This window comes from Aedes albopictus, chromosome 1 (genome assembly GCF_035046485.1).
Source record: "Aedes albopictus strain Foshan chromosome 1, AalbF5, whole genome shotgun sequence".
Lineage (NCBI taxonomy): Eukaryota > Metazoa > Arthropoda > Insecta > Diptera > Culicidae > Aedes > Aedes albopictus.
Genome location: NC_085136.1, coordinates 205,371,784 through 205,388,704, shown reverse-complemented (window position 1 = coordinate 205,388,704; position 16,921 = coordinate 205,371,784). Strand labels below are relative to the sequence as shown.

At 33.1% G+C, this 16,921-nt stretch overlaps 1 protein-coding gene across 2 annotated transcripts in view; it reads right to left on the bottom strand.

The window, feature by feature from the left end:
- Positions 1-12,719: 12,719 nt before the first annotated feature.
- Positions 12,720-16,921, bottom strand: part of LOC109431943 (tyrosine-protein phosphatase 99A) — a 586,380-nt gene continuing 582,178 nt past the window's right edge. For both annotated transcript variants that reach the window (XM_029856676.2, XM_062846150.1), the window contains one exon: positions 12,720-16,360. In XM_029856676.2, coding sequence (XP_029712536.2) covers positions 15,823-16,360 — 538 coding nt within the window. In that variant the 3' untranslated portion in view covers positions 12,720-15,822. The remainder of the gene's footprint in view (positions 16,361-16,921) is intronic.

Sequence of the window (16,921 nt, the reverse complement as noted above, 5' to 3'; positions counted from 1 at the left end):
TTTTAATTTTAATTTTAATTTTAATTTTAATTTTAATTTTAATTTTAATTTTAATTTTAATTTTAATTTTAATTTTAATTTTAATTTTAATTTTAATTTTAATTTTAATTTTAATTTTAATTTTAATTTTAATTTTAATTTTAATTTTAATTTTAATTTTAATTTTAATTTTAATTTTAATTTTAATTTTAATTTTAATTTTAATTTTAATTTTAATTTTAATTTTAATTTTAATTTTAATTTTAATTTTAATTTTAATTTTAATTTTAATTTTAATTTTAATTTTAATTTTAATTTTAATTTTAATTTTAATTTTAATTTTAATTTTAATTTTAATTTTAATTTTAATTTTAATTTTAATTTTAATTTTAATTTTAATTTTAATTTTAATTTTAATTTTAATTTTAATTTTAATTTTAATTTTAATTTTAATTTTAATTTTAATTTTAATTTTAATTTTAATTTTAATTTTAATTTTAATTTTAATTTTAATTTTAATTTTAATTTTAATTTTAATTTTAATTTTAATTTTAATTTTAATTTTAATTTTAATTTTAATTTTAATTTTAATTTTAATTTTAATTTTAATTTTAATTTTAATTTTAATTTTAATTTTAATTTTAATTTTAATTTTAATTTTAATTTTAATTTTAATTTTAATTTTAATTTTAATTTTAATTTTAATTTTAATTTTAATTTTAATTTTAATTTTAATTTTAATTTTAATTTTAATTTTAATTTTAATTTTAATTTTAATTTTAATTTTAATTTTAATTTTAATTTTAATTTTAATTTTAATTTTAATTTTAATTTTAATTTTAATTTTAATTTTAATTTTAATTTTAATTTTAATTTTAATTTTAATTTTAATTTTAATTTTAATTTTAATTTTAATTTTAATTTTAATTTTAATTTTAATTTTAATTTTAATTTTAATTTTAATTTTAATTTTAATTTTAATTTTAATTTTAATTTTAATTTTAATTTTAATTTTAATTTTAATTTTAATTTTAATTTTAATTTTAATTTTAATTTTAATTTTAATTTTAATTTTAATTTTAATTTTAATTTTAATTTTAATTTTAATTTTAATTTTAATTTTAATTTTAATTTTAATTTTAATTTTAATTTTAATTTTAATTTTAATTTTAATTTTAATTTTAATTTTAATTTTAATTTTAATTTTAATTTTAATTTTAATTTTAATTTTAATTTTAATTTTAATTTTAATTTTAATTTTAATTTTAATTTTAATTTTAATTTTAATTTTAATTTTAATTTTAATTTTAATTTTAATTTTAATTTTAATTTTAATTTTAATTTTAATTTTAATTTTAATTTTAATTTTAATTTTAATTTTAATTTTAATTTTAATTTTAATTTTAATTTTAATTTTAATTTTAATTTTAATTTTAATTTTAATTTTAATTTTAATTTTAATTTTAATTTTAATTTTAATTTTAATTTTAATTTTAATTTTAATTTTAATTTTAATTTTAATTTTAATTTTAATTTTAATTTAAATTAAAATTAAATTAAAATTAAATTAAAATTAAATTAAAATTAAATTAAAATTAAATTAAAATTAAATTAAAATTAAATTAAAATTAAATTAAAATTAAATTAAAATTAAATTAAAATTAAATTAAAATTAAATTAAAATTAAATTAAAATTAAATTAAAATTAAATTAAAATTAAATTAAAATTAAATTAAAATTAAATTAAAATTAAATTAAAATTAAATTAAAATTAAATTAAAATTAAATTAAAATTAAATTAAAATTAAATTAAAATTAAATTAAAATTAAATTAAAATTAAATTAAAATTAAATTAAAATTAAATTAAAATTAAATTAAAATTAAATTAAAATTAAATTAAAATTAAATTAAAATTAAATTAAAATTAAATTAAAATTAAATTAAAATTAAATTAAAATTAAATTAAAATTAAATTAAAATTAAATTAAAATTAAATTAAAATTAAATTAAAACTAAATTAAAATTAAATTAAAACTAAATTAAAATTAAATTAAAATTAAATTAAAATTAAATTAAAATTAAATTAAAATTAAATTAAAATTAAATTAAAATTAAATTAAAATTAAATTAAAATTAAATTAAAATTAAATTAAAATTAAATTAAAATTAAATTAAAATTAAATTAAAATTAAATTAAAATTAAATTAAAATTAAATTAAAATTAAATTAAAATTAAATTAAAATTAAATTAAAATTAAATTAAAATTAAATTAAAATTAAATTAAAATTAAATTAAATTTAAATTAAATTGAAATTAAATCTACATTAAATTAAAATTGAATTAAAATTAAAGTGACTCACCGACACCGACACGATGAGGCCAAACTTAAGGGAATCGGACACTGTTTTGGTGATGACTGGTTCCGGCGACAGTGCCAAGAGAACGAACCGAACTTATTGGCCAGCAACAGCGACGAGAAACTGGCGGGTTGGACGACGGAACGACTGAAATGGTTCCTACGAGTTTAAACTAATTGAGACCGCAAATTTTTCTCATTTTCTCGACCGACGAACGCGATTTTTAAGCTGCCGCAACTAACAAAGTTTTTTTCCACTGCCATTTGCTCAACTGTCAATGACGCGCGAAAAAAATCGAACATTCAGCATAAATTCGGGGTTATGATTTATGCTCTCGAAAATTTTTCGATGAGCAACATAACTAACAAATGCCTAACATTGTCGAACGCCTAACTTCCTCCGTGCTGGGGATACAGTTCTGTTCATAAGCGTAACTAGATTATAGCACTAGGGGGGGGGGGGGGGGGGTTGCGAGGGGGTTTGGGCGGTTATGCTGACAAACAGACGTAACTCTTAGAAAAAGATATTATAGGGTATCGGGATGCTTCGTTGGCATAGTTCCCACGTTTGGCCTGTCCCAACGTAAACCAAAAACTCAAACAAACACGCATAACTGGATATCGGAAAAGCTATGTGCCAAACAACTGTAACATTTTGTTTCAATTTTAGCACTTTGGAGTGTTGAAATTGAATGAAAATGTCACTTTGTTTATGTTTTGTAGACGCCATGATTCTTCGGCTTAGTGGGTAGTCTATACACATAATCGTTATTGGCATGATTCTGGAACATTTCGAATCGATTTTTCAATAACTGAACATTTGATGCGACGGTCAAAGATGCTATTTTGAACTTGTATATTTGTTTTCAACGAATAGTAACTATTTTACAAATTGAATGTGGGCCGAATATTGAGGACATTTTTTTCACTATGTACCCAAATCTTGGCCCATCAGTAAAGTGACGTCAACAACACCGATAAAGTGACGTCAACAACATTGCTTGCGTAAGAACCAGAAAGAACGAAAAGGAAGAAAGATTTTGTGTGCGGTGATTGTAAAAATATAACACAATAATAGGGTTGCGTTGTTTTCCTTACTAAATTTTGTAGTGTCCACACTACTACAATTAAGAATCTTGAGTGAATACATTTTAGAGTGTATGCTGTCACCGATTCGTAGGCAAACGACACATAAATAAATAAGCTCAGTTCTATTCAGACCAACGTCGCGTGTACACACGTCTCTATGATGCATCCGAAAAGCACCCTCCGACACTACATTTGGCTTCGAGGATGAATTATTTTTTAATTTGTGATGAAATCTTACCGGTTCGTTTATTAATTTCGCGTTGCAATAAAGGAAAGTCGATGAAGGGACGAATCAATGTAGGCGGTCGAGTGTTCATTTTGAATAAAACAGCGGCCGTGATTTTGTGAAATTTCAAAGCAACAATGGCGGTCTTGATGGGAGAGGAGATAACATGCGAGCAGACATGGCGTAGCGGTGCTGGAAGAAAGGGCGAGAGAGTGATGTGTGTGTGATGATACTCAGCTTGTTTGCTACCGTCAGCTACGGTCGATGTGTTGTTGTATAGTGATGATGTGTCCGGCTGCTATTGCTAGGGATGATGATGATGAGGATGATGATTGATGGGGTTATGATTGTTGTGTTTAGTGGGGCGGAAAAAGATGAAGGCATATTGTTTTTGGCTCCAAAGATGTAGGAGTGATGACAGCCATATACAGATAGCGATTTCTGTGTGTACGAAGAGGAGAGGGTATTCAACATTTACGTTGTGTGTCCATTTTTGGTATGTATTGAAAGTGTTTCCCAATGCGTAATGCATTGTGGAATATATTTGTTTCTGGAACGGATTATTTAGGCTAACTTTTCGGGCATTTGCCGCTCACAAAAAAAAAATAGGCTCAACCATGATGGAACGGTGCATCACAATAGTTGTGGAGAAGTGTCTAAAGATAGTTATTTTAATACACCATTCAACGGCAAACTGTAAGTAAATATTTTGTTAATAATAATTACGAATGAAATTACTTTTTTGAAATGTATGTGCGTTTGATTTATTTATGTTGAATAACGTTTAATTTATTTATTAAGAAGTGGTATGTGAAGGGATTGCAAAATGTAGCACACTATTGAAATATCGATAAGTAGTTGACATTGCTAATTTATGGTTGAGTTGGACAACGATTTGTAGTCTGGAAAATTGACAGCGATTGGATAATTGAAGGGTTATAAGTTATAGAGTGACTTAATCTTGAAGGTGTTGGAATTCGGAAATACGTTTTCAGAATATTGTATCAAAATAACTAGTTATTCATTAGTTTGATGGTTAAAGTTAATACAGTGACATGAGTCAAAAGTGCATGTAACATGAAGGAACTTTTTTACGTGGAAATGAGTTGATGTATGGTTTCATCGAGAAAATGAGAAGATCTTATTTAGCTAAATGAAATGGGTTGAGTATCAGGTACACTACTTGAGTGCATTGGAGACAGACATGTAAATGGATGCAGTGAAATGGGTCGAGCACCGGATTCACTTATCAAGCACATGTGATGAAAATAAATACGGTGAAATGAGTCGAGCACTGGATTCACCGATAGTTTTTTACTCTCTGCGCTCTCTCAAAAGATGTAAACCATGTTCAACCTTGAATCTGTACACATGACTATAGCAAAGTTTGTTTACATTCGAGGATAATTCAGATGTTTCCAGCAGTTCTTTATGGCTTATTCACGATTTACATAGCTTCAGTACCGACTTGTTTTGTTAGAATGTGTGGACGTGGGTTGCAATGCGGTGCTCCGTGAAAGGTTGCCGTCGGAAAGGTCACGTTAGTGTTTTATTGTTTCTCGCCGGATGTGTCTCTGATCAAAATAGGAGATGGAAAATGGTTTGATCATATTTGAGATGCAGATTGTTAAAAAAATAAATTTAAATTGAAAATATATTTTTTTTAATTCCTATATGCTACAATACTTTCTAATCGATCACACAGGTTGAACATAACATCAATCTGCAATGTTTGACTCCCGATTTAGGCTTCCGCTGCGAGACTAAATTGAGTCAGTCCGCGTGACCCAGTTTATTACTTGAATGTGTAAGAGACTCAAATATAAAATAATACAGTGAAATGGGTCGAGTACCGGATTCACTGATGATTCTAGGTCATAGGTTCCCAAGCTTTCAGGTGCGTGACCCCCTTTTGCCAGCAGACGTACTTTTCGCGACCCACAGTTAGGTAAACCATGTTCTAGGTTAATTGATGTGGAGCTGATACTTCTAGATTGATTGAACGTTGATTGAACGAAGTGAAATGGGTTGTATACCGGATTCACTTATTAGGCACATGTGATGAAAATAAATACGGTGAAATGAGTCGAGCACTGGATTCACCGACAGTTTAAAAAAAAAATATTGAACGGGAGTGCTGTATTAATACTGGGATGCATTGTAAATAGCCGAATAGGCTAGTGAAATAGTGATATGTTTTGTATATCGAACTCACATTTTGAATAGATTGGAATCTGAAATAAAATTTAAAACACTAAATGGGTCGAGAATCGGATTCACTGGTGATTCTAGAATGAAGCTGATGCATTCACAAAATGCATTCGATGTGGTGAAAATAAATGCGATGGAATGAGTCGTGTACTGGATTCACTAGAAGGCAAGTAGATTTCAATAAGGGGAGTGAAGGAATAGTAATTAATAGGAATATGGAGAGGGGTACTAGATTTCTTGAAGATTGTTTTAAAAGGATTGGAAATTAGTCTTTGTTTGAACCGCTCAGGAAGTGAATGGTATACAGTCCTTAACCATTGAAGTTGGAAGTAAAACTGAGTCTTCGAATTGTAATGCTTTTGAAAACGAACTCCGCTATTGAATCATTGGCGTAATTCGTCTTGAAAATGTGTTTGAACCAGATCAGTCAAATATTACTCGAATGTGGATTGACGCAAACATTGATGGATAAATCACCGGACCTCAGAATGAGAGAACTCATACGTAGTTTTGGAAAATGATAATTTTCAAATAGGAACAACATGGTCGGCTTTTCAATTTGAGAGTGGATGGTGTTAAATATGGTTTTGTTGTAGGACTATGGGTATCACATAGCGGATTAGAACAGCTTTATGAATTGTAGGTTATTCATTTTTTATAATTGAACATATCGTAGTGAGAGATTTAATTTACTGCACGTCAAACATATATTCTACAACCATAAAAGACTTGTACCTTTTACAATTGGTTTAGTCGGCCTGAGCAAAGGTGAAATTTTGGAGATATGAGTCTATATGACGTTTAATGGAATGGTGAAACGTGAAAGAAGAGATCTAGTGATGAAGCAGTGGCCGAGACTTACACGAAACGGACTTCAAAGAATTGTCAAATTAAAACATGTGGAGAAGAAAGAAAAAAGGATATCTGTGTTTTTTTACCCTCGAGCGATCGCGCTGTTGTATTTTGTATACCACATTGAAAATCTCGTTTTTTGTACTCAGGTACTTGGTGCTGACGGTGGTGGCCAACCGCGCGAGTTACGGAAGGTTAAGGAAGGTTTTCTAATAGTTAGTTATGTTAGTTTTTAGGTGGTTCAGTATTAAGCATTTATCATTGGGGTGTGTATTTTACTTGTTGACAGCAATTATAAATATAAATGTTGATAGGGTGTTGAAACCTATAAGGAAAAAGAATAAGTGTAGAATTAGCTTAGTGTTAAAATACACGTTAGTAAAAAAATATAAGGAAAAAAGCGAATAGTTTTAGTGTTGCCGCTAACGTGATTTCTGTTAATGTTTTGTAAGGGTCACAAGTCAGGTGAAATAAAATCAGTCTATAATGTAAACACAGAGAAACAGACGTCACACTCTCTCCAACACCCATTGTCATAATTTGATGCTATCATCGACTTGTAGTCAATGTAGGCCAAATTCAATAAGAAATGCATACTGGAGGTGAACATAGAAAGTTTCCGGGATAAGCCTTAACAGAAAAGTTAAAGCCGTTAAAGATTTAATTGAGTTTGTGGTAGTACATGAAAGCGTTGCTAAGGGATGAAGGAAGAAGATTTCCTTTATCGTATTTTTTAGCCTGTACCGAGATATCATATATAGTATTTTTCGGAATGGGGTCGTCATTTTGTCACAACTGGACATCTGAATCATTAGATGGTTAAATTTTTGCAAAGCTGCCTTTAGGCAAGGTCATTTGTGTGTTGATATCTGTCAGAATGAATCAATGATGCTGGGAGTGAGAATAAAGGAACATGCAAGTTATTTAGTTGAATTTTGCTATCTAGAAATAACGTAATCACACATGCAGGGTTTCAAAATAGTTATTTTAGTTCAATTCCTTAGATTGCTCGATCAAACACAGATTAATTGGTATTAGGCGGGTACGTTTTCGTGACTATGTGTTATCATAGTTTGCTCCAATGGTTTTTTTTTTACTTATTCGTTTATTTGGAAGGCTCGAGCGCCATTTGGGCATAACGGAGCCAAAATCATTTGCATATTATAACTTTAAAATACAATATACAATTTTATAAAATACTATAATCTATTTTCGACTAATCTGATATATCGGACTTCGAACCGATTGAAGATAGTCGTGATGAACATCTTTGCTTTTTTTCTTTGGAAGATAATACACTCCTGGATGCTTTCACCTCCAAATCCCGCTTTTTCTGCTTTTCCGTCTCGTCTTCCACGCTTATCTCCGCAATTCCGTCATATTGCGTGTACAACTTGCCATTGGACCTCCACATTCGTACTGGCACTTTCTCAGACTTGGGCCCCGATGCTGACTCCTGTTCACCCATTTCTACACTTTCTTCTCGTGCCTCGATGTTATCCGCATTCGAAATCTTGTTCTCCAGGGGCTCCGCCATCTCACCGTTCTGTACCGATGTCGCTTCTTTCAATACTCCAGCATAGGTGACCGATTGTGCACTATGAACGATCTCAACCGAACGTTGTTTTCTTTTCTTCGGGCAGACGTTCATCTGATGCCCCGTCTGGTTGCAGATGAAACACTTGTCCTTGTTTCCAGAGTAGAAGATATTACCTCTCCAATTGAGGAAATGCAGCGTGGATGGAATTTCCGATTTGACGTCCATGTGAACTCCGCGAACGCCGTTGAAAATATCCAACCCGATGTCGGCAGGAAACTTCTCTCGTACCACTCTTTTCACGATTCCGTATTTTCCTAACACCAGCGATATTTCTCTATCGGGTACCTCCGGTGGTAGTTCACACACACGAACGTACTGATAGTTGCCTTCCGCATCAGATATTTGCACCATCACTGTCGTTCCGTTTGCATAATGGAAACGAAGTGGTTGTGCATTGTTTTCCAACGCTGCTCTGAATGCCTGTTGACTTTTCAACTTGAGGTACACACTATGATCCTCTGCTCGTCTGTACAGCGTATCCATGTCGCTAATGCTGACATCCAAACACTTCACGAATTTTGCGATCTCATCGTACGATGGTCGCACAGAACCCGTTGGAAAGGCAAACCTAACAGTGTTCTTGACCTCAACCATCTTTTTCTGCGTAATACCTTTCGATTTCAGCGAGTAGCAATAAGCTGATGCAGCACACAGTGACCGCGAGAGAATGTTCTGCAACCGTTCTCGTCGGCAGATGAAAGCAAACTGGCTCCAATGGTTGTCTGTTTTTCTGTGCTTAGGATCTCGTTCCCAACATCTCAAAGGAATAAATGTAGTCTCATAATTTCAAACTTCCAATTTTTCAAAATATTCGTTTATTGCAGGTATCAAAAAAATAATTTGAAAAACAAATGGAATCATTAATCATATAATTGATGATGTGTTTCACCCGGGACTTGTAGATATAAATAGATAACGTAGAAAGGAGTTTTTTAATCTTTGTATTGGTGAAACCTAGTAATTCGAAAGATACATCCAAAGTGCCGTGATGATTTCGTTGGAGCATTGATATCCGGACATATTCTGCTTAGACTATTACAGCTGGCTAACCAAGGACGTGAACACGAAACGCACAAACATTCCCCATCGCTCGAACAATCTATCCATTGTCTGTGGAGGATACCAAATTGAATGGAAATTGATCAAGTTCTTCAGAGCTGAGTTGCAGATCTTCTGTTAACAGCTTAGGATCCAGATGGTTCAAGATTAGTTTAGGCAAACCGAAAACTAGAACAACATATTTATTCTATGGAAAGGCGATTCAAAATTAAAGTAAAAGTAAGAATGAGGGGTGGAATTGTAAATTGGTATCGATTCATCAACATTGGATTAGGCAACAAAGGTCGTAGGCATGTGTTGACTGTTGAGTAGACTCGAGAATATATCATTAAGGAATGGTGTCATACTGTGTTATATACTGAAAGTTTGCAATTTAGGCCAGAGAAGAGAATTGTCAGATAAAATAGACATAGAGGAAAGCGTGGAGTTTGTGCTATGACAACTTGTAGGGATAGGATCCTAATCTAGATTTTTTTTGTTGACAAATCAGAAGCTAAATTTCTAAATTATTGCGTACTTTTGCGTACTTTTAAAATCGTGAATGATCAATTATTGTGAACTTTAGGACAGGGCTTCTTGATAGATATTCTTCGTCAGTGTTGCAGTGTTTGCCAACGTGAGGTTATCCCTCCAAAATTTTTAAACAAGGTTTAAAAATCTCTAAACTCGTAGTGTACCATCTTTATAACATTCTGTTCAAATTGGGACAAACCATGTCGCATTGGGTGATCTTCGCAACATATGCAGGTTGCGACATTGACATTATTGTTGTGTGATGGTCAAAATTTGTTTCGGTGGTCTGTCTAAACTATTGAAATACAAATGGCGTATATGCAGACGTTAGCCGTGCACCAATACCAAAGCAAATAGAGAAGAGAGTTTTTTTTTTTGTTCTAAGCTGAAGGAACGCGTTGGAGTTGCAATAAACTAGGGGAACTCACTTAAAGACGAGCCAAAAATGTTATGAAAGACCTAAATGATAAGGAGGAGGCAACAGCTGGACGAAGTCAAAACATACTTGAAGATTGAGTGGATGAAATCTGCGTAATGGGAGTATGTAGAAGCATAAACGGCTCAAGTGGCTACAATATAAAATTATCTTTTGAGGCTTGATTGCAGAAAAAAAAACAAAGTGTGATAGCAAACATCATGAAAAATATTTTAATTATTTAAGTACATTAGATATAAGTAATTGATTAAAAAAAACTGTAAAGAAAGGGAGGAATGTAGTGTCCACACTACTACAATTAAGAATCTTGAGTGAATACATTTTAGAGTGTATGCTGTCACCGATTCGTAGGCAAACGACACATAAATAAATAAGCTCAGTTCTATTCAGACCAACGTCGCGTGTACACACGTCTCTATGATGCATCCGAAAAGCACCCTCCGACACTACAAATTTAGAAAAAACTTTAATTTAAGTAATATATTTATAGTTTTTTGAAAATTTGGCTCCGAAAATGAAAATTAAAAGTAAGATTGGTGAACAAACAGAGATAATACTTCAGAAGAAATATTGAAAAATGAGATAATAAATGGTTCTAGTGCATGCAGGGCCGGATATACGGGGGCCGGAAGGGGCCCGGGCCCCCACATTTTAGGGGCCCCCACAAAGACCTTTTTTGGTTATTACACATCAACTTTTTGTTTCATCTTGCTCAAATACTGTTCGAAAACGAAGAAATTTTGTTTAAGTCCTTCGCCAAGGGGCCTCCGCATCCGCTCGGGCCCCGAGCCCCCACAATCCTTAATCCGGGCCTGAGTGCATGGAAAGCAATAGGCCAACGTTGTTATTGTAACCGTCATTTTGTACTTCGGAGTTTAATAGTGAGGTTTCAAGAAGACCGAGATCGTTGGTAGTCAAGATACAACTGAGTTATATTTCTCTGAATGTAGGACATATCTACAAGTTTCTCATTATGCAATGTCGCTGGGAACCCACCTAGTGGGTTCTTCCATTTCCCCGAATACATGTTATATCTACTGACATAACAGTTGTATCCACTAATAGGCCAAGTTTTGTACCATAGACCAACATTGCATACCATCGCAACTTAATTAAGTAAATTCTTGAATATTTACGATAGTTTACTTCCAATTGGTGAAACAAGCATTGTCTAGAGTGTGTAATATGGTCAACATATTATTTGTAGTGCTATTAATTCATGAGTTTTGGTCAAAATTGTCAAGGCGGCTTACAAATTAGGCCAAGGAATGGTACATATACCCTAGTACAAGATAAAGATTGTCGCTTTTTTTTTTGTCTGTATTAACGAAATTTTTAACCCTAGGCTAGTTCATCTCGGGACCCACGCTTTACTTCCCTTCCAAAGGAAGAACTCATTTTGGGAGTATGTCGCTAGTGTAACATTGTTCCGGCGCCGCAACATGTCAAAGCTGAATGTGGATGTCTCGAAATAAACGACATTAGTCTGCACAAATTTAGTGGCGTTGTGAACTTAAATTTACCCTCAGAATAGTAATTTCAACCGCAAGCCGTTTTTCAGTGAATGCTCAAACATCTTGTTTGACTCGATCGGATTTTCATCATTGTAAAACTGATGCCGTTTCTTGAGTTCTTTCCTTGTCAAAAATTTGACCCTGTATATTCACTTCAGTCGTGATGCGAAGTTCGTGGAAGTGCGTGAAGAAGAAGCACCGATAAACCGACGTGCCAGTTCATACAAATTTCTTAATTTTGCTTGGAAACAGATTCTCCCTAGATTGTAAGTGATTATCGTAAATGTTGTAATCATTATAATTTATTTTTATTAAACATTTTTAGTTTAGTGTTGTGTAATAACATACACCCGATACTTTTTTTTTGAACGGGTCGTTATTTTGTTATAACTCAGTCAGTTTCAAACCGATTCTCATGAAATTTCGTACACTGATAGTACTAATCGTGCCTGCATCTGTTCAAAATGTCATGAGAATCGGTTGAAAATTGACTGAGTTATAGCAAAAACCAGACCCGTGCAAAAAAGAATCGGGTGTACTCCAGAAACGTTTTCATTTGCATCCGACGGGTACGAACAGATCTAGGTATTTATGAATAAAAATCCGATCCGATTACTGTGGGTGTGGACCTTTAGGATCTGTTCCAATTGGCGAATTAAAATTAGTTTTTACTTAAATTTGACAGTTTGACAGTTAAACTTGACAGTTCTCCTAAGGAAATAGTTATCGAACTGCAGTTGTGATATATCAAGTTTAAGTGAAAATTTATTTTAATTCTCCAATTGGAACAGACCCTTAGAACTGAAGAAGATTAAAAAACTGGTAGCTTAGGTAGATGTAAAATAGGATTTTCGGATTGAGAAACTGTTCTCAAGTACTATATCTGTTGTCGCAAATTCACATAAAATTTTACATTTATTTCTTGTTTCAGTAAGATGCCACCATTTTATTTCATGTTTCATCATGATTCAAACAGCATTATATATGCCTGCATCTATTCTTCCACTCGTCTGATTCTATTACTTCCATTTGTTTCGATATTTCTTAACATATATGCTAATAAATCATTTTACCGTTCACTACTTGCTTATATGACTGCTAAAAATTAGTTCTTTCGTTTCTATATCGCTAGTTGCAAAGAGACTGTAATAGGTTTATCATTCAGTTGCAGTTTCGCGAATATTTAATGCATCAACTTGTCCTCTTTTTTGCTTGCCTCAGTCAACAAACCGCGTCCAATGCTGCTAGTTCATTGCCACTCCCGGAGGAATGCGCCATTCCATTCATACGATTGCGGAAACGAAATGGGCCAAAACTTATCGTTGCTTCTTAACCAATAGAAAGTATTGTAATCAATATAAAAATGAGAATATCTCATAAGATTTATAAAATCTCTTTACGTTAGATCCGTTTTTTGTTTTTCAAATATTTTGTTTTACTTTCTACTAATAGTGGATATATTTTAACTAGACTTTGTTTTGTTCACGCTTCTCGTTTTTTTTTTTTATCGTCGTTTATCGTGGTTAGTTTCTACTCGAAGACTACGACGAAATCAGCTAGTACGTGCTCCCGTGGCAGCAAACATTTCCGCTTGTTTCTAGTGTTTTGTAAGTTTTATGTTTTTTCTTTCTTTCTTTGAGTCAACAACACTTTCCATATTTCGTTTCGCTTTCAAGATTTGTATCTTAGATCAGTACCACCAGACTTCCCAATTAAGCCTTTATTTTTTTTGGTATGTGTTCAGGCTATGTGCGTTTTTAATCGATTTCGATAAATGTTTCTATTTTTTTCCTATAACGTTATCTGAGTATGACCGAGTATGGCTTTGCGATTTTTTGTGTTAAGAGTTTACATGAAGTCAGTAACATTTGATAAACAAATTAGACATCAGTAGATCAATTGTTGGTTATTGAACCGATGAAATGGGATCATTTTGTTATGTATTTTTGTATGTTATTGTGACAATGTTTAAGAATAAACCAAAATGTATTTGTTCAACTGCATTTTGTGCTGATGGATTTAGAAGAATAGAAGTATCTATCAATTATTAGTAAAAGTTATCAGAAGTTAGGTGAATAATTTTATCGGTTAAATCGACCCAATAATACCCTACTGCAGAAGTCAGAGCGCTGTACCCATTTTAACACTGTTTTTTTAACTTCATGTTATCGTTGACTATTTCTATCTCCCACAATGATGGATCTTCGGTGTTGACGCTTCAAACACTTGGCAGATCGCGCTAAAATTTCCAGCGTTTCAACTGGTTTGCTAGGGCGATTAATAACTATCGAGCAGTGTCTTTCATGGGCATCTTAGCATTCATCAGAGCCCCACTACGATGACTTGATATATCGTGGAGGAACGTCGTTTTGTCTCCTCGTGTTTTTGCTCACTCAATCGCAGCTTTGGTGTTCCTCCGCTTCGCTGTCTTCCTCTAGGTGTCATCTGTGATCCATTGTGTTCTCTGGTTAGGGGAAGCTCACCCAGATTATACTCGACAGTGGCGATGAAGGCTGTAGCTATGGTTGAAGAGTAAAGGCGGCCATTGATACCGTACATTGTTATTCGCGAAGAAATTCGGGCACAGTTTTATCATAGATTTAACCCTCGAGCAGTCGCGTCTTTGACTACCTGCAGCGACGCTGCGCTCACGCTGTGTGCCACAAGCATGCATTTTTCATGGTGCGTGTACTCAGTACACGACGCGACCGCTCCCGGGTTAACTTTATCATAACAACGAAAACATTCTGTTAAGTGGTTCCCCACACAAATAGGTAACATTCCGTACACTTTGGATCACATAAGTAAACATTATTCGCTCTACTAATCTGCAACAGGATACTATTGCATTAGGACGGTCTGAATGAAGATGAACGTTTGGCACTGATACTGGTAAAGTGTGTTGTTTGTCTATTTTGTTTGATGGCTATGAATATTCTGCATGAGTGTGTTAAAGATCAGTTGACGGTATATTTTTCTACAACATTTGCATATTTCTTTTTCAATATTCTGGTTAGATGCTGTTTAGTCATCGCTGCCAGATAATTGTTCTGCGTATCATAATATTTTAAAGTTACGATAAGAAATCAGAAAACCAGTCTTTTTGTCGACCGAAAGCCAGAAGAAACTGGTCTGTTCGATCACGGCTCATCCAAACGTGCGGCACGCGCAATCAAATTCTCTCTTGCACAATACTTTTTCAACGGAGTTGTGTGTTGCATGTAGCAGAATACGCGGTTTATCAGCTTCGATTTTGTATTATAATATTAGTGAACTAACTTGGTTTCAATAATCTATTTCGGGTCGGTCACGGAATTGGTTGGAAAATACTTTGTTTTTATTTTTACACAATTTTGCATTCTCCAGAATGACGAAAATGCTTATGGAAGCGAGATCTAGCCTATACACTGAACCAATAGCTAACATCACTGGAATCACATGCGATTTTTGTTCTCTATTTACATAAACGGAAATTGTACTTTTAGTTCTGACAGTAGGAATAAACCGAATTTGAAGGCAAACTTTTTGGATGTTACTCTAAATTTCGGGTAGTATGAATGATTTCTACTTAAAAAATGTCTCAATTGTGAACTTTTAAGGAAAATCTATTAAACCAAAATTGGTGTGTGACATGCACTTTTCGACTAGATTCTTGGTAGTATTTGTCACCAAATTATTAATATGTAGTAAAACTTATGATGAAGTTGTTTTTAGAAAATAGTGCAAAACAAAATTATAAAAAAAAAAAATGCTGAGAAAGTATTCCAAAGTTTTTCTTATTACCCGAAATGTCCTACTAATCAATAAATAACGAATCATCCAATTTCACCTACAACGAGACTTGTAAATCTTATCATAGATTTGCGTTAAAATGCTAGTTTGCCAAACAGTATTGAGAAAACTATAATTAGATCCGTGACTATACGTACATGCTGGTTAACTCAGAGGAATTTGACATTTTCAGAATACTACATTACCAGCCAGTCTACGACTGATTGTGATCCAGGTTCAGATGATTACTGGTGGCTACCACTACCGACAGCTCGTCGTTATCCTCGCTGTTCATTTTAACAATTACCGTACCTCCGTTCTGAACACTAGTTGCGATAGTTGTCGTTCCGCCACCCATGGGTAAACCACCGTTAGTTCCGTTGCCCGTCGGTGCGCTTTCGTTGCCATCTCCATTAGCTCCACCAGCTACACCACCGCCTCCACCGCTGTTCAGATGTGTATTGATGCTACCGTTGCTACAAATCTTACTGTACAAATCGGGCGTTGCCGTTATGATGGCAGCATCATCAAACTCCGTTCGCAGCTCGGTACACTTGAGCAGACCCAGCTCTTTCGGCATGTACGATAGTATCCGATAGATCTGTCGGATGTCTTCGTATGAACTCCAGATGCCTGGGCGTTTGTTGTGGTAAAGTTTGGCGTAGGTGTAGACATTCGCCGTCTGGTCGTACTCCAGCTGCATCGCGAGTGAACTGATACAGCAGAACTGGCACGCCTGGAAGCCACCGTACCTGTAATGATGGATTCAAAGCATACATTATTATTATAATATTTTACAAACTACGAATATAAATCTGCAAAAGCGGTTTTTGCATTACTATATGGTAACCATCATTTTATATATTTTTGTCACGGTCGCCATATTGTGTCGCCTCAGTAAACTAAGGGTTTTCAGGTCGGTCGAGGGCAAGCTCGACGTGGCCTTTCAAGAGGACTACTGGAGTAGCCATGTCTGACTCATCCGAGAGCACTGTCGGATACGTGGAAATAAGTGATTCGACTCGAAGTGCAAAAGGGATTTTGGAGAAGAATATCGTATCGCTAGCGGAGATACTGTAGCATGGAACCCGGCAGAACGAGGAAGGATACAAACAGAACTGGAAACAGCAGTCCCGTCTCCCGTCCCGTGAGGTGATTGAAAAGTGGAAGCAGCACTGTTATGACTGACCACTGACCACTGACCATCCCATGACGATGAACAAGTAGGGTCTTGTACCGCGTGCCAAGTCAAATTGTCCCACTGTTGAATTTCAATGCATAAGAGACCCACAACTGAAATTGTACCTACGCAT